General features: G+C 42.9%; 2 protein-coding genes, 1 long non-coding RNA gene and 1 pseudogene across 3 annotated transcripts; 2 read left to right on the top strand and 2 right to left on the bottom strand.

Annotated features, from left to right (window-relative positions):
• Positions 1-107: 107 nt before the first annotated feature.
• Positions 108-23,120, bottom strand: LOC124038535 (eukaryotic peptide chain release factor GTP-binding subunit ERF3A-like). The gene is made up of 14 exons (XM_046354544.1): positions 22,761-23,120; positions 22,376-22,417; positions 17,339-17,605; positions 17,158-17,191; positions 16,907-16,984; positions 16,608-16,788; positions 16,115-16,269; positions 10,481-10,621; positions 8,259-8,352; positions 6,759-6,839; positions 5,733-5,906; positions 828-917; positions 459-627; positions 108-317 (listed from the first exon to the last, which is right to left on the bottom strand). Exons 1-14 carry the CDS (start codon positions 22,957-22,959, stop codon positions 265-267), a joined length of 1,758 nt encoding a protein of 585 aa, XP_046210500.1. The 5' UTR covers positions 22,960-23,120; the 3' UTR covers positions 108-264.
• LOC124038536 (general transcription factor II-I repeat domain-containing protein 2-like) lies at positions 1,938-3,936 on the top strand. The gene is made up of 2 exons (XM_046354545.1): positions 1,938-2,311; positions 2,379-3,936. The coding sequence occupies exons 1-2, from the start codon at positions 1,965-1,967 to the stop codon at positions 3,769-3,771; spliced, it is 1,740 nt and encodes a 579-aa protein (XP_046210501.1). The 5' UTR covers positions 1,938-1,964; the 3' UTR covers positions 3,772-3,936.
• On the top strand, positions 22,672-24,494 carry LOC124038542. Its single transcript, XR_006839370.1, has 3 exons — positions 22,672-23,266; positions 23,453-23,557; positions 24,104-24,494. It is a non-coding gene; the product is annotated as an uncharacterized LOC124038542 (long non-coding RNA).
• LOC124038539 lies at positions 23,391-27,166 on the bottom strand (annotated as a pseudogene).
• Between the last annotated feature and the right edge of the window lie 313 nt (positions 27,167-27,479).

Genomic DNA, 27,479 nt, shown 5'->3' with positions numbered 1-27,479 from the left:
GAAAGGGTAGTGGCTACATTAGTGGCATAGCTGAGCTCTCAATATGAGAAAGCTGACACACTGGACTTGTCTTTCATTAACATTGTTCATCATAAAAACTGATTCAGTCACTTTTTAAAGTTTCTTCTTTATTTTCAAACATGATTTGTTCTCCTCATCTTCAACAGATAGTGTGGTATGTAAGAGGGGGTGGCTGGCTAGGTAGGCGTCAGCAGCTTCCTCCTCTTTCATGACAACTGTCCCAGGATTCCATGCTGCTTCACATTAGTCCTTCTCTGGTACCAGCTTCAGTACTTTGCCAATAGCAATGGTTTTGCCTGAAAAGGGAGACAATTCCATACTTATAAAAACCTTTAATACTCCATTTGCCACTGGTTTTGTTGTTTAAAGCTTTCTCCTATTTCATCAATAGAAACAAAACATGGTATAAAACAATCCCACAGGAACACACACACAACCTTCATCTCGTAGGGTGAACCTCCCCATCTGTGGGAAGTCTTTGAAGGTCTCGAGGCAGATGGTTCCAGCACAACGTAGCCGGGCAATGCACACCTGGTCCTGTTTGACAAAGCGAGGTCGCGTCTTGCTCTTCTCACCGGTCTTCTTGTCCACTAGACAGATTAAGGCCTGAGGAGAGAATTGACTTGAATACAGGTTTATTTACTAATGAACATTATTCACTGACAGAGAAGATACCTGTGGTGGGTAGGCTATTCTTGGATAGAGACCCGGTTGGGTTAGGAGACATTAACAAGCTAATCTAAATGAGTAACTCACTGTGATAAGGTTAGGGGTTGTTAACAAGTTAATGTAACTTATTAACTCACTGTGATTTGTACTTCTTCAATACAGGTGTGGATGTGTAGGACTGCGTTGTAACCTGGGCAGATGATGGATTTATGCTCAATGATGACAATCTGAAAACAAAGTATTTTAAAAAAATAAGTTTTATAAGAAAAATAAGTTGAAGTCAGAAGTTTACATATACCTTGGCCAAATACATTTAAACTCAGTTTTTCACAATTCCTGACATTTAATTCTAGTAAAAATTCCCTGTCTTAGGTCAGTTTGGATCACCACTTTATTTTAAGAATGTGAAATGTCAGAATAATAGTAGAGAGAATGATTTCAGCTTTTATTTCTTTCATCACGTTCCCAGTGGGTCAGAAGTTTACATACACTCAATTAGTATTTGGTAGCATTGTCTTTAAATTGTTTCTCGGGTCAAACATGTCAGGTAGCCTTCCACAAGCTTCCCACAATAAATTGGGTGAATTTTGGCCCATTCCTCCTGGAAGAGCTGGTGTAACAGTCAGATTTGTAGGCCTTCTTGCTCGCACATGCTTTTTCAGTTCTGCCCACACATTTTCTATAGGATTGTGGTCAGGATATTGTGATGGCCACTCCAATACCTTGACTTAGTTGTCCTTAACTTGTTGAGTGTAGGGGGCAGTATTCTGATTTTTGGATGAAAAACATACCCATATGAAACTGCCTATTTCTCAGGCCCAGAAACTAGAATATGCATATAATTGTCAGATTAGGATAGAAAACACTAAAGTTTCCGAAACTGTCAAAATATTGTCTGTGAGTATAAAAGAACTGATATTGCAGGCGAAACCCTGAGGAAAATCAAACCAGGAAGTGGCATCTATTTTGAAAGCTCCATGTTCCATAGCCTGACTTCGCTCCATTTAAAGCATGGGTGTCAAACTCTGGCCCATGGGGTAATTATATTTGGCCCGCGGGGTAATTATATTTGGCCCGCGAGACAATACCAAATTACTACTAGAGCTGGCCCGCCGGTATTATACAGCGCATTCACCACTAATACTACGAATCCTATAATGCTCTGCTGTTTTCGCGCACCAATCAGGACAGGACCCAGAAACGCTCTCTCCTCTGTGACAGTAGTCATAGCAACATAGACGCTACAACTGTCAGCGAGCTAACCCTTCCCAAAAATGGCGAAAAGAAAGGCAGAAAACAGGAGCTTTCTGGACAAGTGGGAGGCAGAATATCTGTTTACATATGTAAAAGACAAACCTGTTTGTCTTGTTTGTGGAGTCAACGTGGCTGTAAGTAAGGTGTACAACATTAGACGACACTATGAAACAAAACACCATGACAAATACAAGGACCTGGACATGACTCAAAGGAGCCAGAAAGTAGAGGAGATGAAAAGAAGTTTGGTTTCACAACAGAATATGTTTAAAAAAGCCACATCACAAAGCGAGGCTGCTGTAAAGGCTAGTTATATAGTGGCAGCAGAGATCGCAAAATCAGCCCGGCCCTTTAATGAGGGAGAGTTGAAAAAGTGCATGAAGGTTTGTGACCTCGTATGCCCAGAGAAAAAAACAAGCATTTTCAAACGTGAGCCTGAGCAGGAACACAGTAGCTAATCGCACATGTGATCTTGCCACCAATCTGTATGACCAGCTGATGGAAAAGGGAAAAGATTTTGTTGCGTTCTCCCTCGCTGTGGATGAGAGCTGCGACGCATCTGATACTGCTCAGCTGTCAGTCTTCATCCGTGGAGTGGACTCAAATCTGTGTGTTACGGAGGAGCTATTAGGATTCAAATCAATGCATGGCACAACCACAGGAAAGGAAATCTTTGAGGAGGTTTCCAAATGTGTAACTGAAATAAAGCTGCTGTGGGATAAACTCGTTGGATTAACGACAGATGGTGCGCCAGCGATGTGCGGTAAAAAGAGTGGACTGGTGGGCATGGTTCGGGAGAAGATGCGGGAAGAGAACTGTGCAGGTGAGCTAACTGTTTACCACTGCATCATACATCAGGAAGCACTGTGTGCCAAATCCCTAAAGATGGAACATGTTATGACCACAGTAACACAGGTAGTTAACTTTATAAGAGCCAAAGGTCTAAATCACCGCCAGTTTAAATCTTTTCTGGAGGAATGTGGTTCGGAATACGCAGACGTGCCGTATCACACAGAGGTGAGATGGCTAAGCAGAGGAAAAGTACTGAACAGATGTTTCGAGCTGCGTGAGGAAATATGTCAATTCCTGGAAACCAAAGGGAAGGATGCAGCAGAGCTCCGGGAGCAAAAGTTCCTGTGTGAGCTGGCCTTTCTCTGTGACATCTCGAGCCATCTCGATGCGCTGAACCTGCAGCTTCAGGGGCGGGGGCGCATCATCACAGACATGTACGCTGCAGTGAGGGCCTTCAAAACTAAACTGTGCCTGTGGGAGAATCAGATGCTGCAAGGAAACCCTTGCCATTTTCCCTGCTGCCAATCCATAAAAGCACAGATCTCTACCGCCGTGTTCCCATGCGCGCAGTTTGCTGAAAAACTCAGTGTTCTCGCCGCTGAGTTTAGCCGGCGATTTGCCGACTTCGATGCCCAGAAATGCAAGTTTGAACTGCTTAGTAATCCCTTCGCAGTTGATGTGGAAAATGCACCAACCAACATCCAAATGGAGCTGATTGAACTCCAGTGCAACGACACGCTGAAGTCAAAGTATGATGCTGTGGGCACCGCACAGTTTCCACGGTTCATCCCTGACACAATGCCTCAGCTCCGCACCCAAGCTGCTCAGATGCTCTCCATGTTCGGCAGCACTTATCTATGCGAGCAACTTTTCTCCTCGATGAAGATGACCAAAACAACTCACAGGAGACGTCTGACTGATGAACATCTTCGCTCGATACTGAGGATTTCTTCAGCTCAGAGCTTGAGCCCAGACATTGATGAACTAGCATCCAAGAAGAGATGCCAGGTATCTGGCTTGGGCACATCAGATTAGACCAGTGTGCAATAATTAACGTTTTCTTTATGCACTTTTTCTTGCTACAAGGCATGGGCTTGAATGGTTGATTGATTTATTATAATTTTATTTGTAAAATTATTAGCCAGTGGAAAAAGTTTATTTTGGTATTTAAATCAGAAGGCTGCAAATAGAAAAGAGGCATACAATTTTTATTTAATTTTTATTTATTTAATAAATGAATGCCATTGATGTGTTTTTTCATTTGAAATTTGATTTTGCATGTCTCCACTATTAAATTATATATTGTATGGTAATAAGCGATGCTTGTTCCATATTCAATGTTAATGCAAAACTTGTTTGGGTCCATATTAAAAGGTTAATTTGTTCAATGTTGGCCCGTGACTTTGTTCAGGTTTTACATTTTGGCCCACTGGGTATTTGAGTTTGACACGCATGATTTAAAGGGATATCAACCAGATTCCTTTTCCACTCACTTCCTCAAGGTGTCAGTCTTTAGACATAGTTTAGACACATGCCCCGTTGTGACCGCTCGAGCCTGTGGATTTCTGAAAATAACGCACCAAAAAAATGAGGTATTTTGGATATAAAAAATAATCTTTATGGAACAAAAGGAACATTTATTGTGTAACTGGGGGTCTTGTGAGTGAAAACATCTGAAGATCAAAGGTAAACAATTTAATCTATTGCTTTTCTGACTTTCGTGACCAATCTACTTGGCTGCTAGGTGTTTGTAATATTTTGTCTACTGAGAGAGATGTTGTTACATAAGCGCTTGTTATGCTTTCGCCGAAAAGCTGTATTGAAATCTGACACGCCAGGTGGATTAACAACAAGCTAAGGTGTGTTTTGCTATATTGCACTTGTGATTTCATGAAAATTAAATATGTTTAGTAATTTAATTTGAATTTGGTGCAGCGGGTGGTGATGAAAATTATCCCGCTAACGGGATGGGTTGCGTCAAGAAGTTAAGCTATTTTGCCACAACTTTGGAAGTATGCTTGGGGTCTTTGTCCATTTGGAAGACCCATTTGCGACCAAGATTTAACTTCCTGACTGATGTCTTGATGTTACTTCAATATATTCACATAATTTTCCTCATCATGATGCTATCTATTTTGTGAAGTGCGCCAGTCCCTCCTGCAGCAAAGCACCCCCACAACATGATGCTGCCACCCCCGTGCTTCACAGTCCGATGGTGTTTATACTTGCGTACTATAGTTTGTACAGATGAACGTGGTACCTTCAGGCATTTGGAAATTGCTCCCAAGGATGAACCAGACTCGTGGAGGTCTTCAATTGTTTTTCTGAGGTCTTGGCTGATTTCCTTTGATTTTCCCATGATGTCAAGCAAAGAGGCACTGAGTATGAAGGTAGGCCTTGAAATACATCCAGATACACCTCCAATTGACTCAATGATGTCAATTAGCCTATCAGAAGCATCTAAAGCCATGGCATCATTTTCTAGAATTTTCCAAGCTGTTTAAAGGCACAGTCAATTTAGTGTATGTAATCTTCTGACCCACTGGATTATAAATGAAATTATCTGTCTGTAAACAATTGTTGTAAAAATGACTTGTGTCATGCACAAAGTAGATGTCCTAACCGACTTGCCAAAACTATAGTTTGTTAACAAGAAATTTGTGGAGTGGTTGAAAAACAAGTTTTAATGACTCCAACCTAAGTGTATGTAAACTTCCAACTTCAACTGTATTTAGTCAACCCAACCTACCATCGCTATCATTTAGCATTTCCCTGATGCAGTGTATCTTTGTAAACTAATCCTAGACAATGATAACATATGCCATTTATTTAGCAGAAGCTTTTATCCAAAGCAATTTACAGTCATGTGTGCATACACTGTACATTTTACATACGGGTGGTCCGGGAATGGAACCCACTATCCTGGCATTGCAAGCGCCATGCTCTACCAACCGATCTAAAATTACCTTAGTCATGTCCTAAGGAACGTAGCCTACCTGAGCGTCAAAAGTGCGTCCGGAGTGGCAGAGGTTCTCAGCATTACAGAGGATGAAGCCAGGCAGGATCTCCTCCTCCTCGATGCCCTTCAGCCTTAGCTTCAAGTTCTCTCCAGGAACAGCTTCATCTGTCTCCACCTCGTCAGACAGCAGGCTCAGCACCTCCACTGTGTGCTGGGGGTGAGGATAACACATCACATGTATCATAGTGCTGTATATACACAGAGTATACAAAACAAAAACTATTATCCCTTATTGATGTCACTAAATCCACTTCAAATCAGTGTAGATGAAAGGGAGGAGACAGGTTAAAGAAGGATTTTTAAGCCTTGAGACAATTGAGACATGGATTGTGTATGTGTGCCATTCGCAGGGTGAATGGGCAAAACAGATTTAAGATCCTTTGAACAGGGTATGATAGTAGGTGCCAGGTGCACCAGTTTGAGTGTGTCAAGAACTGCAACGCTGCTGGGTTTTCACACTCAACAGTTTCCTGTGTGTATCAAGAATGGTCCACCACCCAAAGGACATCCAGCCAACTTGACAACTATGAGAAGCATTGGAATCAACATGAGCCAGCATCCCTGTGGAACGCTTTCAACACCTTGTAGAGCCCATGCCCCGATGAATTGAGGCTGTTCTGAGGGCAAAAGGGGGTGCTAATCAATATTAGGAAGATGTTCTTAATGTTTTGTACACTCAGTGTTTGTTATACAACAAGTAATATATTAGTAATCTTAAAATCGCAAGATAAACTGGGGCTGGGAAGGGAAATATAACATTAGAACCTGAAGTAAAGTATTTAACACAGATGCGTACATGTTGGAGAATCCAAACCTGAAGTGCATGGTAATGTTGGAAGTCTGGAGTCACTTTTACAATTTAAAGAAATTATTTAGCAGACGTTTTTCTGCAGAGCATCTGCCAAAGGAATTAAAAAGTACATGTATATTGTGAAAGGGTCTCCTGTACACTTGTGTAATGTATACTCTCCAGGACAGATGAATGACCTATGGAGAGCCTTACCCTGTTAGGCATCATGACCAGCTGCTGGGCTTTGGCAATGAACCCAGATTCCAGCTTCCCCAGGATCACAGTGCCCATATCCTGAACACAGAGCACCACCAAGAGCCGGTTAAAGGTTATTCTACCAGTTATAGTCAGTGGCCTTGTGGTTAGAGTGTCCACCCTGAGGTTGGGAGATCAATCCCCGGCTGAGTCATACCACAGACTGTAAAAATGGTACCCTATGAGTCTCTGCTCGGCACTCAACATTAAGGAGATAGTTTGGGGGGGAAGGTCCTGCGTTAGACTAGTGTCCTGTCCAGGGGCTGTTGAACATGTACGTCAAGCTGCCTCACGCTACAGAATCAGAAGATAGGCTCCTGCCCCTATGAGCCGGTCCGGCTCAAAGCTACTTACTTACTACAAGTTAAAGAAGATTGTATTATTACACTACTTCCTTTGTTTTGTTTCTCATCCTCTACTCCGATCTAAGAGGTTTTTATAAACCTCGGAGAGTGGGGTCATGGCCAGGGTCTGTCATTATCAACAGCAACGCTGGAGAAATTAGGGTTAAGTGCCTTGCTTAAGGGCACAGAAAGATCTTTCACCTTTTTGGCTCGGGAAGTAAGGGTTCTGATGGTGCTTAAATCCACAAAATTAGTGAACTAGGCCTTTATTACTCCTGTATTAGCAGAGACAAATGCTCATCAACACCCCCCTCAGTTAAAGGAAGTGGTACTAAGGGTTAGGAAGGACACTGCAGTTTACTACGGATTCTGCTCACACCAGGTTACCATAGAAAATTAGCACTTATATTGAATGAATTTTAAAAAACTAAAACGGATTCTGTCTAGTCAATTAAAATGGTTGTTTCTTTTCTCTTCTATGCTCCCACCTAAGATGACTTCATTGAGTGTACTACCGTCTAGCGCTAAGCTGTTGATCCCCACTGCCAGCTAGTCTAACAACCTAACCAGCCGCCAATTAACTGGACCGTAATCCCATTATATCAACTGAATAGCAGATTTAGTTAAAGCTCCTGGGTTTCATAACACCCCTCTTACACAACCACAGCAGTGTGTGTGTGTATATGCGGAAGACCTGCTGAGAAAGCTATACAATATAATTTCCTTCCTTATAACCTGTTCCAAAACACCTGCTGGTGAAACCGGTGCCAGAAAGCTAAATTATCTTGTGGAGAAAATGGCTGTGCTCTGCTGTCCTTGGCTACAGTAGGGAGGACTTGGAAGGACACCCAGAATGGAACAAAGGGCCTCATCTGGATGTGATGTGGGAAGGTCAGTGTGTGTGTAGGTAGCAGCTGCACAGTACTACATTATCTTTGTCGTTTAGCAGTCATTTCATAAGCCATTGTCAAACTCAGATAATGTATTCATAATGGATTATTAATTACTACAGAATAAGATGGAGTGGTTAAAAATTATGCAAGTTATGCCATTGAGTGCAATACAGAGCTAGAGATATGTAACTGGTATAACTCATGACAGCAGTTGAGCTCACCTTGTATTTGTCTACGATGGGTAATCTGACAGGGCCATCTGTGATTCTGTTGAAGCTTGGCAGGCTGTCCAGATGTGGGATGAATGGCAACCCCCTGGCAATAAAGAACAACTGGGACAATCAATTATTATCTTTTCTAATAATACATTTATGGATTATCAATTATTATGGGGACAGAGAGAACTTTGATAGCTTCATAGAAGTTAGCAGAGCTGTTTTATGGAGGGAGGAAAAAAATATACATTGATTTGATGGACTGTTATGAAAATAAAGACTTGACAAGCAACCGCCACTCAGCACCCCAAGAGGGATTGACTTTCGTGTACAGTTGAAGTCGGAAGTTTACATACACCTTGGCCCTATACATTTAAACTCAGTTTTTCACAATTCCTGACATTTAATCCTAGTTCAAATTCAGTTTTAGGTCAGTTAAGAATGTGAAATGTCAGAATAATAGTTGAATGACTTATTCCAGCTTTTATTCATTTTATCACATTCCCAGTGGGTCAGAAGTTGACATACACTCAATTAGTATTTGGTAGCATTGCCTTTAAATTGTTTAACTTGGGTAAAACGTTTCAGGTAGCCTTCCACAAGCTTCCCACAATAAGTTGGGTGAATTTGGTCCACGCTTTTTCAGTTTTGCCCACACATTTTCTATAGGATTGAGGTCAGGGCTTCGTGATGGCCACTCCAATACCTTGACTTTGTTGTCCTTAAGCCATTTTGCCACAACTTTGGAAGTATGCTTGGGGTCATTGTCCATTTGGAAGACCCATTTGCAACCAAGCTTTAAATTCCTGACTGATGTCTTGAGATGTTGCTTCAATATATTCACATAATTTTCCCCCTCATGATGCCATCTATTTTATGAAGTGCACCAGTCACTCTTGCAGCAAAGCACCCCCACAACATGATGCTGCCACCCCCGTGCTTCACGGTTGGGATGGTGTTCTTCGGCTTGCAAGCCTCCCCCTTTTCCCTCCAAACATAATGATGGTCATTATGGCCAAACAGTTCTATTTTTGTTTCATCAGACCAGAGGACATTTCTCCAAAAAGTACGATCTTTGTCCCCATATGCAGTTGCAAACCATAGTCTGGCTTTTTCATGGCGTTTTTGGACCAGTGGTTTCTTCCTTGCTGAGCGGCCTTTCAGGTTATGTTGATATAGGACTCGTTTTACTGTGGATATAGATACTTTTGTACCTGTTTCCTTCAGCATCTTCACAAGGTCCTTTGCTTTTGTTCTGGGATTGATTTGTACTTTTCACACTAAAGTACGTCCATCTCTAGGAGACAGAACAGGTCTCCTTCCTGAGCAGTATGATAGCTGCGTGGTACGATGGTGTTTATACCTGCATACTATTGTTTGTGCAGATGAACGTGGTACCTTCAGGCATTTGGAAATTGCTCCCAAGAATGAATCAGACTTGTGGAGGTCGACAATTTCTCTGAGTTCTTGGCTGATTTCTTTTGAGTTTCCTATGATGTCAAGCAAAGAGGCACTTAGTTTAAAGGTAGGCCTTGAAATACATCCACAGGTACACCTCCAATTGACTCAAATTATGTCAATTAGCCTATCAGAAGCTTCTAAAGCCATGACATAATTTCCTGGAATGTTCCAAGCTGTTTAAAGGCACAGTCAACTTAGAGTATGTAAACGTCTAACCCACTGGAATTGTGATACAGGGAATTATAAGTGAAATAATCTTTCTATAAACAATTGTTGGAAAAATTACTTGTGTCATGCACAAAGTAGATGTCCTAACCGACTTGCCAAAACTATAGTTTGTTAACGATACATTTTTGGAGTGGTTGAAAAACGAGTTAATGATTCCAACCTAAGTGCATGTAAACTTCTGACTTCAACTGTACTTTCTGCAGAGAACTGAGGGGAGGTTGACTTACATTAACTTTCTGCAGAGAACTGAGGGGAGGTTGACTTACATGTGCTTTCTGCAGAGAACTGAGCGGAGGTTGACTTACGTGTACTTTCTTCAGAGTACTGATGAGAGGTTGACTTACGTGTACTTTCTGCAGAGAACTGAGCGGAGGTTGACTTACGTGTACTTTCTTCAGAGTACTGATGAGAGGTTGACTTACGTGTACTTTCTGCAGAGAACTGAGCGGAGGTTGACTTACGTGTACTTTCTGCAGGGAACTGAGGCGAGGTTGACTTACATGTACTTTCTGCAGAGAACTGAGGGGAGGTTGACTTACGTGTACCATGTGCACTCCTCTATGGGCTCCTTTAGGTTGGCTCCCGTCAGCCCAGAGCAAGGCATGAAGTAGATGTCCTTCTTTGGGTTGAAGCCCACCTTCTTCAGAAATGGCACCAACTTCTCTTTACATTCTTCATACCTGTGGTGGAGAGGGAGGAGGATGGGGTATTTTACTGTGTTAAATATCAATATTAATGTTACAATGTTGACTAATTGAGGAACACAATCTCCATTTTTATATCTTTACTATTCTATGACTGTCTGTCATAACCAGCCATGCAGCATGAGGGTCAAACAACACATTAGATGGGAAACTGTAGACTCTGCATTTGGCTCTCACTAACAAGATGCCTGTACATACAGTGCATTCGGGAAAGTATTCAGAACCCTTGAATTCTTCCACATTTTTTACGTTAGAGCCTTAATCTAAAATGGATCAAATCTTTTTTTAAATCAATCTACACACAATACCCCATAATGACAAAGCGAAAACAGGTTTGTAGAAATGTTTGCAAATGTATTACAAATAAAAACTGAAATAACACATTTACATAAGTATTCAGACCCCTTACTCAGCACTTTGTTGAAGCACCTTTAGCAGTGATTACAGCCTCAAGTATTTTTGGGTATGACGCTACAAGCTTGGCACACCTGTATTTGGGGAGTTTATTCCATTCTTCTCTGCAGATCCTCTCAAGCATTGTCAGGTGGATGGGGAGCGTTGCTGCACAGCTACTTTAAGGTCTCTCCAAAGACGTTCGATCGGGTTCAAGTCCGGGCTCTGGCTGGGCCACTCAAGAACATTCAGAGACTTGGCCACTCCTGCGTTGTCTTGGCTGTGTGCTTAGGGTCGTTGTCCTGTTGAAAGGTGAACCTTCACACCAGTCTGAGGTCCTGAGTGCTCTGGAGCAGGTTTTCATCACGGATCTCTCTGTACTTTGCTCCGTTCATCTTTCCCTCAGTCCTGACTAGTCTTCCAGTTCCTGCAGCTGGCATAACATCCCCACAGCATGATGCTGCCTCCACCATAGGTATGGTGGCAGGTTTCCTCCAGACGTGACACTTGGCATTCAGGTCAAAGAGTTAAATCTTGGTTTCATCAGATAAGAGAATCTTTTGCCTATTGGAAAACTCCAAGCGGGCTGTCATGTCATGAGGGGTGGCTTCCATCTGGCCACTGTATCACAATTCCAGTGGGTCAGAAGATTACATACACTAAGTTGACTGTGCCTTTAAACAGCTTGGAGAAATCCAGAAAATGATGTCATGGCTTTAGAAGATTCTGATAAGTGATGTCAATGAACCTGAGTCAATTAGAGGTGTATCTGTGGATGTATTTCAAGGCCTACCATCAAACTCAGTGCCTCTTTGCTTGACATTATGGGAAAATCAAAAGAAATCAGCCAAGACTTCAGATAAAGAATTGTAGACCTCCACGAGTCTGGTTCATCCTTGGGAGCAATTTCCAAACGCCTGAAGGTGCCACGTTCATCTGTACAAACAATAATACGCAAGGATAAACACCACGGGACCGTGCAGGCGTCATACCACTCAGGAAGGAGACGCGTTCTGTCTCCTAGAGATGAACAGACTTTGGTGAGAAAAGTGCAAATCAATTCCAGAAGAACAGCAAAGAACCTTGTGAAGATGCTGGAGGAAACAGGTACAAAAGTAAAAGTCCAAATATCGACATAACCTGAAAGGCCGCTCAGCAAGGAAAAAGCTACTGCTCTAAAACCACCATAAAAAAGCCAGACTACGGTTTGCAACTGCACATGGGGACAAAGATCGTACTTGAAATGTCCTCTGGTCTGATGAAACAAAAATAGAACTGTTTGGCCATAACAACCATTGTTACGTTTGGAGGCAAAAGGGGGAGGCTTGCAAGCCAAAGAAAACCATCCCAACCGTGAAGCACGGGTTGGCAGCATCATGTTGTGGGGGTGCTTTGCTGCAGGAGGGACTGGTGCACTTCACAAAATAGATGGCATCATGAGGAGGAAAATTATGTGGATATATTGAAGCAACATCTCAAGACATCAGTCAGGAAGTCAAAGCTTGGTCGCAAATGGGTCTTCCAAATGGATAATGACCCCAAGCATACTTCCAAAGTTGTGGTAAAATGGCTTAAGGACAACAAAGTCAAGATATTGGAGTGGACATCACAAAAGCCCTGACCTCAATCCCATAGAAAATGTGTGGGCACAACTGAAAAAGCAAGCAAGGAGGCCTACCAACCTGACTCAGTTACACCAGCTCTGTCAGGAGGAATGGGCCAAAATTCACACTACTAATTGTGGGAAGATTGTGGAAGGCTACCCTAAACATTTGACCCAAGTTAAACAATTTAAAGGCAATGCTACCAAATACTAATTGAGTGTATGTAAACTTCTGACCCACTGGGAATGTGATGAAAGAAATAAAAGCTCAAATAAACTGCTCACTACTATTATTCTGACATTTCACATTCTTAAAATAAAGTGGTGTTCCTAACTGACCTAAGACAGGATATTTTTACTAGGAATAAATGTCAGGAATTGTGAAAAACTGAGTTTAAATGTATTTGGCCAAGGTGTATGTAAACTTCCGACTTCAACTGTACATATGAGATGAGTAACGTTGGATATGTAAACATTATTAAAGTGCTGTTATTTAAAGTGACTAGTGATATCTTTATTATTTTATTTAAGTGGCCAGAGATTTCAGTCTGTATGTTGGCAGCAGCTTCTCTATGTTAGCTATGGCTGTTTAACAGTCTGATGGCCTAGAGACTGAAAAACAGTTTCTGTCTGTCGGTCCCATCTTTGTTGCACCTGTACTGACCTCGCCTTCTGGATGATAGCAGGGGGGAACAGGCAGTGGCTGTGGTTGTTGGTTGAGTGGTTGTTGTCCTTAATGATCTTGTTGGCCTTCCTGTGACATCAGGTGCTGTAGGTGTCATGGAGGGCAGGTAGTTTGCCCCCGGTGATGCATTGTGCAGACCGCACAACCCTCTGGAGAGCCTTGCGGTTGAGGGAGGTGCAATTGCCGAACCAGGATGTGATACAGCCCGACAGGATGCTCTCGATTGTGCATCTGTAAAGGTTTGAGGGTTTTAGATGACAAGCCCAATTACTTCAGCCTCCTGAGGTTGAAGTGGCGCTGTTGCGCCTTCTTCACCATGCTGTCTGTCTGGGTGGACCATTTCAGTATGTCCGTGCTGTGTACGCCGAGGAACTTAAAACTTTCCACCTTCTCCACTACTGTCCCTTCAATGTGGATGGGGGGGGTGCTCCCTCTGCTGTTTCCTAAAGTCCACGATCATCTCATTTGTTTTGTTGACGTTGAGTGAGAGGTTATTTTCCTGACACCACACTCTGAGGGCCCTCACCTCCTCCCTGTAGGCTGTCTCGTCGTTGTTGTTAATCAAGCCTACCTCTGTAGCGTCGTCTGCAAACTCGATGATTGAATTGGAAGCGTGCATGGCCACGCAGTTATGGGTGAACAGGGAGTACAGGAGAGGGCTGAGAACGCACCCTTGTGAGGCCCCAGTGTTGAGGATCAGCGGGGTGGAGATGTTGTTACCTACCCTCACTACCTGGGGGCGGCCCGTCAGAAAGTCCAGGACCCAGTTGCACAGGGCGGGGTCGAGACCCAGGGTCTCGAGCTTAATGACGAGTTTAGGTGGTACTATTGTGTTAAATGCTGAGCTGTAGTCAATGAACAGCATTCTTACATAGGTATTCCTCTTGTCCAGATGGGATAGGGCAGTGTGCAGTGTGATTGCATTGTCAGTGGACCTATTGTGGGTCTAGGGTATCAGGTAGGGTGGAGGTGATATGGTCCTTGACTAGTCTCTCAAAGCACTTCATGATGACAGAAGTGAGTACAATGAGGAAATAGTCATTTAGTTCAGTTACCTTGGCTTTCTTCGGAACCGGAACAATGGTGGCCATCTTGAAGCATGTGGCGACAACAGACTGGGATAGGGAGAGATTGAATATGTCCGTAAATACACCGGCCAGCTGGTCTGCGCATGCTCTGAGGACACGTGTAGGGATGCCGTCTGGGCCGGCAGGCTTGCGAGGGTTAACAAGTTTAAATGTTTTACTCACGTTGGCCACGGAGAAGAAGAGCCCACAGGCTTTGGTAGCGGGTCGTGTCAGTGGCACTGTATTGTGAGCAAAGAAGTTGTTTAATTTGTCTGGAAGCAAGACGTCTGTGTCCGCAAAGGAGCTGGTTTTCTTTTTGTAATCCGTGATTGACTGTAGACTTTGCCACATATGTCTCGTGTTTGAGTCGTTGAATTACGACTCTACTTTGTCTCTATACTGACGCTTTGCTTGTTTGATTGCCTTGAGGAGGGAAAAGCTGTACTGTTTGTATTCGGTCGTGTTTCCAGTTGCCTTGCCATGATTAAAAGCGGAGGTTCGCACTTTCAGTTTTGAGCGAATGCTGCCATCAATCCACGGTTTCTGGTTAGGGAAGGTTAATGGTCACAGAGGGAATGACATCTCCGATTCACTTGCTAATAAACTCACTCACCGAGCCAACGTATATGTCAATGTTATTGTCTGAGGCTACCTGGAACAGATCCCAATTGATTGTAAGGAATGCTAGGTCGAGCGAACAAAGAAAACTTGAGTTCCTGTATGTTTTTGTGATTTCACCATGAGTCGTTAATTATAAGGCATACACCCACGCACGTCTTCTTACCAGAGAAATATTTGTTTCTGTCGACTTGATACATATAGAAACAGGTGGCTGTACCGACTCTGACAACATATCCCGAGTGAGCCATGTTTCCATGAAACGGAGAATGTTAGAATCTCTGAAAGGTAACTCGTGCCCTAATTTCGTCCACCTTGTTATCTAGAGATTGGCGAGTAATATGCTCTGAAGCGGTGGATGGTGTCCTCGCCTTCTAAGTCTGACCAGTAGGCCATTCAGTCTGCCTCTCCTGCTGCGACCACGTTTTGGGTCGGCCTCTGAGATTAAATCGCATGTCCAGGGTGAAGGTCTAGTCGTAATTATAGTAAATTGACATCGCAGAAAACGTTTGACCTCTGTCATTGCCAACAAAGGGTATATAACAAAGTATTGAGATAAATAAGTATTTGGTCAATAACAAAAGTTTTCCACCATAATTTGCAAATAAATTCATTAAAAATCCTACAATGTGATTTTCTGGATTTTTTTCTCTCTCATTTTGTCTGTCATAGTTGAAGTGTACCTATGATGAAAATTACAGGCCTCTCATCTTTTTAAGTGGGAGAACTTGTACAATTGGTGGCTGACGAAATACTTTTTTGCCCCACTGTAGCTAGGTGTGTTCTTTCCAAATCATGTCCAATCAATTGAATTTACCACAGATGTACTCCAATCAAGTTGTAGAAACATCTCAAGGATGATCAAAGTAAACAGGACTCACCTGAGCTCAATTTTGAGGTTCATAGCAAAGGGTTTGAATACTTATGTAAATAAGGTATCTCTTTTTAAAACCTGTTTCGCTTTGTAATTATGGGGTATTGTGTGGATTGATTTAAAAAATATATTTAATCTATTTTAGAATAAGGCTGAAATGTAACAAAATGTGAACAATGTCAAGGGGTCTTAATACTTCCCGAATGCACTGTACATTGTACTGACTGACCTTTCCAAGCTCCAGTTGACAGTGGGGTCGTCCATCTTGTTGACGAGGACGATGAGGTGTTTGACTCCAGCCGTCTTGGCCAGCATGGCGTGCTCCCGCGTCTGACCTCCCTTCTCAAAGCCTGTCTCAAACTCTCCTTTTCTGGCTGAGATCACCTGACCACAACATAGGGTTACGTTAGACTAGCTTAGGGTGCAAAAGATAATGATAATCACTAGGGTACTGGGGTATACCTTACAGGTACTGTACATGATCTACTGTGTAGACTTTTCAGAACTAGAATGCGTGTTAAAAAATATTCTCATTATATAGTTATGTCAGTCCTCTTCTTATCACACAAAATCCATTGCTAAACAAATGCAGTCTCAGTCAACTTGTCTACTGGCAACGATACAACTAACAGGGACACAGGGGCCTGTTTTGCCTCGACACAGCAGATATGAAAAGTGGCCATTGAAATACCTTCCACTAAGCATTGTTTGGGAAAACTCACCAGCACTGCCAGGTCAGCCTGTGACGCCCCACCGATCATATTAGGGACAAAGCTTTTGTGGCCGGGGGCATCCAGGATAGTAAAGTGCTTTTTCTCTGTCTCAAAGTAGGCTCTCCCCACCTCCACAGTCTTCCCCTTGTCTCTCTCCTCCTGGTTGGTGTCCAGAGCCCAGGACAGGTACCTGGCAAGCAAGATATGGATACAAGATGAAAAAGTCATATGAAAACATTTTTCAGTCATTTTTATTATTTCCAAGCATATACATAACTGAATCTAGTCACACCAGAAGGTAAACTCACCATGTTTCTCTGTTCTTTTCTTTGGCTTCTCTTTCATATTTCTCCAGGGTTCTTTTCTCCACCATTCCTGTCAAATACCTCCAATAAGAAAGATAAACAGAGATTGCCTGATCTGATGAATATAGGAGAGAACATTTTTATTTCTAGATAGCCATGGCATTAGTAGCAATATCAAACCGTAGAAGAAAATGTTAAGCCATCTTCAGTAACCTGAAACTAGGAATAGTTTTGATAACCATGTTATTACTCACATGATCTGACCTCCAATAGTTGATTTACCAGCATCTGAAAAAAAGAAAACTGGTCTTCAATCCAAATGAATACAGACAATTTAACAGCACTTGCTGTTAGAAATTGCACTTGCACACCATGAATTTAAAAAATGATGTAGGAAAGAAGACCATGAGGTAAGAGTATACAGTAGTAACGCACCCACATGCCCGATGAACACCACATTCACATGCTCCTTCTTCGGGGCGTCTGGTGGGAGGGGGATTACTTTGAGCATGGGCAGCTCCTCCTCCTCTTCCTCTTCCATCATCTCCTCCTCCTTTCCCTGCACCACCTCACTGGAACCCCCCTCTCCTCCCTGGGCTCCCCCTCCTCCTGGTTCTCCTTCCCCGGGCTCCTCTTTCTGCTCCCACGTCTCCACCTCCACCATCATGTCTGCTTCTGTCCCTCCTCCGTTCTCCACTGGAGCTAAAGGACAAAAGCAGCACTTGTTTACCACTGATGTAGACCATGAAACAATGATCTTTTGTTGAAGGTAGTCCAGCAGATTTCACAGGTGCATGATGGGTATATGAGACAGCTTGTGAACAGAGGAGAGTACCGGCACACTGTTAATCTAAACTGTGTGCGGAACTGCACGGTGACTGCAGGTTCTCTTCAAACAATGCTCTTTGATCTCTGACCTCATACACTATAAAACGGAAATTGGCTTATTACACATTTATTACAGAGTTGTGGTCACCTACAGTGCCTTCAGAAAGGATTCATACCCCTTGACTTATTCCACACTGTGTTGTGTTACAGCCTGAATTCAAAATTAATGTAATAAAACCTTCTCACCCATCTACACAAAATAACCCACAATGACAAAGTGAAAACGTTTTTAGAAATTCTAGCAATCTCATTTACATAAGTATTCACACCCTTGAGTAAATACATGTTACAATCAACTTTTGCAGCGATTACAGCTGTCCATTGCTAGAGAGCCATTTTCCAGTCTTGACATAGATTTTCAAACCGATTTAAGTCAAAACTGTAACCAGACCAATCAAGAACATTCAATGTGGTATTCGTAAGCAACTCCAATGTACACAGCTCAAACAAATATAGGGAACACTAAAATAACACATCCTAGATCTGAATGAATGAAATATTCTTATTAAATATTTTTTTCTTAGTTGAATGTGCTGACAACAAAATCACAAAAAGTTGAATGTGCTGACAACAAAATCACAAAAATTAACCATGGAAATCAAATTTATCAACCCATGGAGGTCTGGATTTGGAGTCACACTCAAAATTAAAGTGGAAAACCACACTACAGGCTGATCCAACTTTGATGTAATGTCCTTAAAACAAGTCTAAATGAGGCTCAGTAGTGTGTGTGGCCTCCACGTGCCTGTATGACCTCCCTACAACGCCTGGGCATGCTCCTGATGAGGTGGCGGATGGTCTCCTGAGGGATCTCCTCCCAGACCTGGACTAAAGCATCCGCCAACTCCTGGACAGTCTGTGGTGCAACGTGGCATTGGTGGATGGAGCGAGACATGATGTCCCAGATGTGCTCAATTGGATTCAGGACTGGGGAACGGGCGGGCCAGTCCATAGCATCAATGCCTTCCTCTTGCAGGAACTGCTGACACACTCCAGCCACATGAGGTCTAGCATTGTCTTGCATTAGGAGGAACCCAGGGCCAACCGCACCAGCATATGGTCTCACAAGGGGTCTGAGGATCTCATCTCGGTACTGAATGGCAGTCAGGCTACCTCTGGCGAGCACATGGAGGGATGGGCGGCCCCCCAAAGAAATGCCACCCCACACCAAGACTGACCCACCGCCAAACCGGTCATGCTGGAGGATGTTGCAGGCAGCAGAACGTTCTCCACGGCGTCTCCAGACTCTGTCACGTCTGTCACATGTGCTCAGTGTGAACCTGCTTTCATCTGTGAAGAGCACAGGGCGCCAGTGGAGAATTTGCCAATCTTGGTGTTCTCTTGCAAATGCCAAACGTCCTGCACGGTGTAGGGCTGTAAGCACAACCCCCACCTGTGGACGTCGGGCCCTCATACCACCCTCACGGAGTCTGTTTCTGACCGTTTGAGCAGACATATGCACATTTGTGACCCGCTGGAGGTCATTTTGCAGGGCTCTGGCAGTGCTCGCCCTGCTTCTCCTTTCACAAAGGCGGAGGTAGCGGTCCTGCTGCTGGGTTGTTGCCCTCCTACGGCCTCCTCCACGTCTCCTGATGTACTGGCCTGTCTCCTGGTAGCGCCTCCATGCTCTGGACACTACGCTGACAGACACAGCAAACCTTCTTGCCACAGCTCGCATCGATGTTCCATCCTGGATGAGCTGCACTACCTGAGCCACTTGTGTGGGTTGTAGACTCAGTCTCATGCTACCACTAGAGTGAAAGCACCGCCAGCATTCAAGTGACCAAAACATCAGCCAGGAAGCATAGGAACTGAGAAGTGGTCTGTGGTTATCACCTGCAGAACCACTCCTTTATTGGGGGTGTCTTGCTAAATGCCTGTAATTTCCACCTGTTGTCTATTCCATTTGCACAACAGCATGTGCAATTTGTCAATCAGTGTTGCTTCCTAAATGGACAGTTTTATTTCACAGAAGTGTGATTGAATTGGAGTTACATTGTGTTGTTTAAGTGTTCCCTTTATTTTTTAGAGCGGTGTATATTTGGCCTATTGTTCTGCTGAAATGTGAATGTCTCCCAGTGTCTGTTGGAAAGCAGACTAAACCATCCTCTTGGATTTTACCTGCACTTAGCTCTATTCCATTTATTTTTATCCTAAAAAAACTTGCCAATGACAAGCATACCCATAACATGATGGAGTCACCACCATACTTGAAAATATGAAGAGTGATGTGTTGGATTTGTCTCAAACATAACGCTGCCCTTTTTTGCAATGTATTGGAAAACCTCCCTGGTCTTTGTGGTTGAATCGGTGTTAGAAATTCACTGCTCAACTGAGGGACCTTACAAATAATGGTATGCATGTATGTAGTACAGAGATGAGGTAGTTATTCAAAAATCATGTTTAACACTATTATTGAGTCTCCCGGGTGGCGCAGTGGTTAAGGGCGCTGTACTGCAGCGCCAGCTGTGCCACCAGAGACTCTGGGTTCGCGCCCAGGCTCTGTCGTAACCGGCCGCGACCGGGAGGTCCGTGGGGCGACGCACAATTGGCCTAGCGTCGTCCGATTTAGGGAGGGGTTGGCCGGTAGGGATGTCCCTGTCTCATCACGCACCCGAGACTCCTGTGGCGGGCCGGGCGCAGTGCACTCTAACCAGTGCACTCTAACCAGGTGCACAATGTTTCCGCCGACACATTGGTGCGGCTGGGTTGGATAGGCGCTGTGTTATAAGAAGCAGTGCGGCTTGGTTGGGTTTTGTATCAGAGGACGCATGTGTAACAGTATAATTTTAAACCGTCCCCTCGCCCATACCCGGGCGCGAACCAGGGACCCTCTGCACACATAGACAACAGTCACCCTCGAAGCATCGTTACCCATCGCTCCACAAAAGCAGCGGCCCTTGCAGAGCAAGGGGAACTACTACTTCAAGGTCTCAGAGCAAGTGACGTAACCGATTGAAATGCTATTTAGCGCACACCGCTAACTAAGCTAGCCGTTTCACATCCGTTACACATGACTTTTAACCTTAGTCTCTCCCGAGCCCGTACGGGAGTTGTAGCGATGAGACAAGATAGTAGCTACGAAAACAATTGGATACCACGAAATTGGAGAGAAAACGGGGTAAACTTTTATAAATACATTTAAAAAACATTAAATCAAATCAAAATTTTAATTTGTCACATACACATGGTTAGCAGATGTTAATGCGAGTGTAGTGAAATGCTTGTGCTTCTAGTTCCGACAATGCAGTAATAACCAACAAGTAATCTAACTAACAATTCCAAAACTACTACCACTATTATTGCACACAGAGTGAATCCATGCAACTTATTATGTGACTTGTTAAGCACATTTTTACTCCAGAACTTATTTTAGTCTTGCAATAACAAAAGGGTTGAATACTTATTGTCACGCCCTGACCTTAGAGATCCTTGTTATTCTCCATGTTTTTTTTAGGTCAGGGTGTGATTTGGGTGGGCATGCTTTGTTCTCTATTTCTTTGTTTTTGGCAGAGTGTGGTTTCCAATCAGAGGTAGCTGTCTATTGTTGTCTCTGATTGGGGATCAAACTTAGGTAGCCCTTTCCCCCAATTTCAGTTGTGGGATCTTATTTTCTGTTTAGTGTCTGTGCCTGACGGAACTGTTTGCTTTCATTTTTTGTTGTCATTTTGTTTTTTGGTGTCATCAATAAAAAGACGATGTACGCCTACCACGCTGCGCCTTGGTCTCCTTCTCCCAACGAGAGTCGTAACACTTATTGACTCAAGAAATTTCAGCTTTTCATTTTTAATGACTTTGTAAACATTTCAAAAAATAATCATTCAATTTTGACATTATAGGGTATCAACAGTCACTCAGAACTCACTTCCCCTCGTGTCCTCTCTCTCTCTCTGGCAGGCTACAGTTTCAGCCAGGTGTCACACTAACAGATAAATCAGGCGTATGTAACCTGAGTAGATGTGCACAGCGGCAGTGCACAGCGGCAGTGTTCTCTGGCCAAATGTAAAACATATATAGGGCTGGTGAACACAGTACCTCTACAGCAACATTCCCTGAAAATACAACAACTGGACTGCTCGATTTGGTTATACCAGTCTAACAAACGTCATATCTTCTGTTTCCACGTGTTCCAGTGTACTAGTATATTTTAGGCATAGGCCTGTGATGTTGCATCATGCTATAGATGTGCATGTAGGGAGTGCGAGCCTGCCAACCCTCCCAGTTGGACCTTGTTATGTCTCCCAGAACTGGCCTTCAGGCCTAGGCTACCTCCCAGTGAGCAGTAGGCCTTAAGAGACGTTTCAATGTCTGAATGGTAGACAATACTGACTGACGGACATTTGTAATCTCTTCTGGAATGAGTTGGGTGGGAGTTGGCAAGGCAAACTTCTGCAGGTAAAAAATAAAGCTTGAAACCTAAAGGTTTTTAAAAAAACACCTGTGATACACATCTTCAACAAACAATCTGACTGTCCAAAAAAATAACATCGTGTAAAGTACAACACACCTGAGTGGCAAAGGGAAGTAAAATATGGAAGAATAGTTAGCTCCATAATAATATAGTAATAAACACAAAACACATACCAACTGTTTCTGACAGCTCCATGCTGGCAACTGTCTCAGCACCTGTGAAGAGACAAGTTGTTGCGTTTATCATTGGCATTAAATGGACATTGGAGGTTTTGGAATAGGAATCCAGTAACGTTATGGGTGATGGCTTAACAATAATAATAACATCATGAGCAGTAGGCCTAGCTATAAATGTTGCACCATCATGTTAAAACAGTCACATTAGGGTTGAGCAATATCATACACTGGTCTAGTGAGCTTGCTTAGCTAACGTTACAACCCCAAGATAGCTAACGTTATCTAGCTAGGTACTGTAGCTAACCCGGCTAACCCCAGGCAATAAGAGCAGCTGTCAAAATCCCGTTATTACAACACTCCACAACATCACACAGTAACCTACCGTGACCGTCGAGTATTGGGATTTCCGTGAGGCTGCTTTGAAAGAAGGTCGGTACAAACACCGCCGCGTTGACATTCGGGACAAACGGCTTGGCATTGACGTTGAGAGCGGCGAGAGCGGACTGGAGTCCCGCGGCGTCTCGGGCCTCGGCATCCTCCTCCTGCTCCCACGAATCCGGGGCTGTGTCTCGCGGGTCCATGGCAGAGTTAGCTAAGCTAGCTAGCTGGCTTGACTGTGAATAACGCACCTGGCTTGATGTCCGTTCTGTTATCTTCCTACTTATGTTAAAATAATTCGCGATGCTTCACTGTGTCTTGTTTTGGGAGGCATATGGTGAGCCGGTGTCTCACGGAGACGAGACCGACGAGAGAGAGAGACGTAAAACCCACAGTTCCACAACGAACCACTAGGAGGGCTCCTCGAGGGGCTAACCCTGGAACTACAGAACAATGCATTCTGGAAGGTGAGGTTGAACGTAAAGCGGTCTATCGCCACTCTGTAAACCGGTAAATATGAACATTAAAAACAGTATACTAATGAGAGTATACACATCCTTAATTTTACTAACCTCAACAACACAAAATCTAACATTAAATAGTACAGATAAACAGTATAAGTATTCAAATCAGTTATGATTTGAAAAAAGCTGCCCAATGGTGAATCCATGAGGGTCTTTCACTCTTTGGCATCAGCAATTCCCCCCGGAGTGAAAGTGGCCTCGTTCTCAGGCATATCAGGACTGCAGGAGACCATGGAAAATAATGAATCTACGAGAGGAGGAAGATCTTTCTCTATAGGTGAGAAAATCATATTTGACAACTTCTTTACAATGATTTATTTCGAAGGAATAATGAGAACAACATATATTGAGTAAGTGAACTTTAAGACAAATTACCTGTCAAATGTCTTGGCGATTCTCAACTCTCCACGTCCTTTCCTCAAGCTGATTCGTGTGGTGGACGCATGCACCACCATGTGCCCTCCAATCGGCTTTTTGGGATCAGCTTGGAACCTGACAGAGACAAGAGAAACACTCAGATTAGAATTACAGGCCAAAATCTGTTAGAAATTTAGCCAAGTGAGTGAGTTTCCGTCCAATTCCAAACCGAACCCTAGTCCCTACATCAGGCTAGTCACTTACGACATCCCAGCTCCAGGGTCTGCAGTCATCTGATTGGTGACAAACACCGCAACGTTGTACTCTAGGGAGAGGAAAAAGGAAGACATTAATATCAATATGTACAAATTAATATATCCCATCTCCATCAATCCAAGGTTTATGCAAAATTCAAGAGTTATTCTGCAGAGTTATTCTGCTGCGATGTACATTATTATTTCCATAGTTCCCATATAAATCTGCAAGAGCTGTGGCCAGACCTTCAGAGACCTTCTGCAGACGAGAGCATCTGGGCCAGCTTCTGTTGTCTCTCTGCCAGCTCCCCTCGGCCAGAGAAATCTACCCGGAACAGAGCCATGATGGAGTCTATGATCTGAGGGCAGGAATGGGAAAGACAGAGACACAAGATATTATAAATGCTTATTACACATAATAATGCATTATATCTGTCGACATTAACTAAAGTGTTACCGAAATATAAGTACAGTGATAGTATTTTTTTCTTAGTGTCAACTTCTAACATAAAACAATATGAAAGGTGATGTTGTTTATATTTTATTTTCATTTAATACCAGAAGTTTGAAGATGCCTCCCTCCTCGTGGAATTTGGCCGCCACAAAATCCAACAGCTCCATCTGGTGTTCACCTGAAGTTGAAACCTAATTAGGGACATAGTAGTGCAGTAGAGTAAGTCCAAGATGCATGGTCCAAACCATACAAAAGCCTTATCCTCTGATGTCATAAGTACCCATTAGAAAACACAGAAATTATCCTAAAATGTATACAGTAAAAAATGTACAAACAGACTCAAAATGTATACTTAACATTTCTATCTAACTTTGTGAAACAGCTTTTCTCAGACAATATGTTCAGGTTTAGGCAGTAATTGTAACGGTTGTCGTCTGGAGATAGAGAGGACCAAAGCGCAGCGTGGTTAGTGTTAATCTTTTTAATGGAAAACTGAACACTTAAAAAAAAACAATACAACAAAGTGACAACCAAAACAGTTCTATCTGGTGCAGACACACAAAGATTGAAAATAACCACCCACAAACCCCAACAGAAAACAGGCTACCTAAATATGGTTCCCAATCAGAGACAATGACTAACACCTGCCTCTGAGAACCATATCAGGCCAAACAAGAAACCCCACATAGAAACAGAAAACAGACTGCCCACACAACTCACGCCCTGACCACACTAAAACAAAGAAAATACAAAAGAACGTGACAGTAATGATAGAGAGGTACTGTTTAATGAGTAAGTTAGATGTCTTACTGGTGTAGGCTCGGGCGTATAACACATTATCCAACACAGCATTATGGTCCACGTTGAACCTGTCTGCCATGTCCTTCAGCCTGTCTGGACGACTAGAGGGTCACATCAGGTTAAGGAAAACATAGGATTTCATAAGAGACTATTGGCTGAGTCATGTGAATAAAAAAACACTGGGATACTTATGACCCTGTATCCTCAGAAATACTTGCAACGGTAAGGGTGATTTTAAACTGATGCAAATTTGACTTTATAGATTAGAGCTCAGGTAAATTAGGATACAAAGTGTTCTCTGTGTCGATGAAGATTACTTTTCCTCCTGTGTAGCCATCCTCTCCAGGAAGCTGGGCTGTGACTGGAGAACAACAGAGACACGGACTAAATGACAAAAACCAATGTAATAATATCTGAATATTTCTGAAACCTGACTTCCAATACAGTATACAACATAACTGGGACTACTGGAAATACCCCTCAGCCATTCACTTACCACAGTGTGTGAGAGCTGGGTCTTGCCTGTCTGAAACTGAGGGACTAAACATTTACTATGAAAGTATGAAAAAAAGAACATGGTTTATATCTGACTCAGTTCAGGTTAATGTTAGCAATTGGGCCTTAACTTCTTGTCTTATACATCATGAGCATGAGATTTATCATATCTTTGACTGGGGGACCCACAGAGCTCACCTCCAAATACCTCAGTGATTACCATGCTCTCCAATCCTCCCCAAGTAGTTTACTGAAGACAGACGGATCAGAAGAGAAAAATTGGAGTACTTAAAATGTATTACTATAAAAAGTTATGAACATATGAGCATGTGGCGAATCTCAACTCAAACTCTATGCTTCCAGTGTTGACGCGGATCAAATTGTTTCCTCTTCGCACTGTATTCAAATGCTGTCAGGAAACATTTGGTCTAAACTAAAAATGTATTCAACATACTTGGCGACCAGCTGCAACAGGATTTTGAGTTTGTCTTACGATTATACATTGAATAAATGTTTTGTTTTTTTACATTGTTGACAACAAAACTAATAATGAAAAATCAAAGTCCCCTATTCTGAAGTAGACTCAGGTGAGTCTCACACCAGCATTTTCCCAGCAGCTTCTTTGATCTTGTCCACCTTGGCCTCTGAAAGGCCCTTGATGTTACACAGGGCTTTGCGTGTGGTCATCTGGATCCCCTTCACTATGCAAATACCCAGACTTCAGCTTCTTTAAATCTGCCATATTCTGTATGGATGGAGGGAGGGTGGGAGGGATGGAGAGGAGAGAGTGAAGGGGAGGGGTGGTAGTGGGAGAGAATGGAGAGAGTGAGGCAGAGAGAAAGAGAGAGGGCGGAGGGGGGGGGGTGTTTACTTATTAGTTTAGAGGTGTAATCTTGAGTTGGTCTAATCTTGAGTTGGTCTATCTACCAACCCATGACTAAGTATCTATAACATATTATACACTCTGTCAAGTGTCAGCGCTGTCCAACCACTGTCCTTGACATTGTTTTCAGATATACTCACAATTCCATGCTTCTGTAGGGTGTCTATGTTTTGGAAAAAGGACTCCTGGGGGTAAAGAACATGACCAAACAACCTCATGTCCATGTTGAGAAGTAACATATGATCTGACTGTCTGACACACCACTTAGGCCAGATGGAAGTTACCATCACCAAAACATATATTAGCCATGTTGTTTGTTATCAATGATTATCAAAGAGTTGTAGCTAACTTCCTAGCTACAACAATCCATTCTACCAAGAACAACCTAAAATGATGCTAGTAGTAGCAACGAGATGGCTAGTGGCTAACAAAACTGACAACCGTAGCCAGGCTGGCAAGCAAGCTAAAATCAAAGACTGTACAGTATGAAGATAGGCAAACACTGCTTCTCCAATAAAGATAAATAGTAATGGTGTCTTATTGTAAGCACTACCTCCGCCATGGTTGTTTGAACAAAGCCTACGGGGAAAATGAATGGCGTATTTTGTAGTCTTTGGAGGAAAAATATTTTCCCGCACTCAATTCGCGAATATCGTTCCGCAAATACAGGACTAGTAAAGGCACAGTGCACTTAATTTGTGATTAAAACATTTTTAAAAGTATTTGAATGTTTACCAGCATTTGCAACTTGAGTCTAATAATTATCTGTACAAAACAGTTAATCTAAAACAAAATGTATTAGTCACATGTGCCGAATACAACAGGTGTAGAATTTGCAGTGAATTGCTTACTCCCAAGCCCTTAACCAACAGTGCAGTTTTAACAAAATACCTAAAAAAAGTAAGAGATAAGAATAACAAATAATTAGGTAATTGAGGTAATATGTACATGTCTG

The sequence above is a fragment of the Oncorhynchus gorbuscha genome, linkage group LG06, assembly GCF_021184085.1.
Source record: "Oncorhynchus gorbuscha isolate QuinsamMale2020 ecotype Even-year linkage group LG06, OgorEven_v1.0, whole genome shotgun sequence".
In the NCBI taxonomy this organism is placed as follows: domain Eukaryota; kingdom Metazoa; phylum Chordata; class Actinopteri; order Salmoniformes; family Salmonidae; genus Oncorhynchus; species Oncorhynchus gorbuscha.
The sequence above is the reverse complement of the archived record's forward strand: the minus strand, read 5'-3'. Positions and strand labels throughout refer to the sequence as shown.

Excerpts from the sequence above, each read along its gene's own strand:
- LOC124038536 (XM_046354545.1), top strand. The coding sequence starts at position 1,965 with ATGGCGAAAAGAAAGGCAGAAAACAGGAGCTTTCTGGACAAGTGGGAG. Across the intron at positions 2,312-2,378 it reads CCCTTTAATGAGGGAGAGTT|CCTGAGCAGGAACACAGTAG; the intron begins GAAAAAGTGCAT and ends TTCAAACGTGAG.
- LOC124038535 (XM_046354544.1), bottom strand. The coding sequence starts at position 22,959 with ATGGACCCGCGAGACACAGCCCCGGATTCGTGGGAGCAGGAGGAGGAT. Across the intron at positions 17,192-17,338 it reads GGTGTTCATCGGGCATGTGG|ATGCTGGTAAATCAACTATT; the intron begins GTGCGTTACTAC and ends TCTTTTTTTCAG. Across the intron at positions 16,270-16,607 it reads AGGCTGACCTGGCAGTGCTG|GTGATCTCAGCCAGAAAAGG; the intron begins GTGAGTTTTCCC and ends TGTTGTGGTCAG.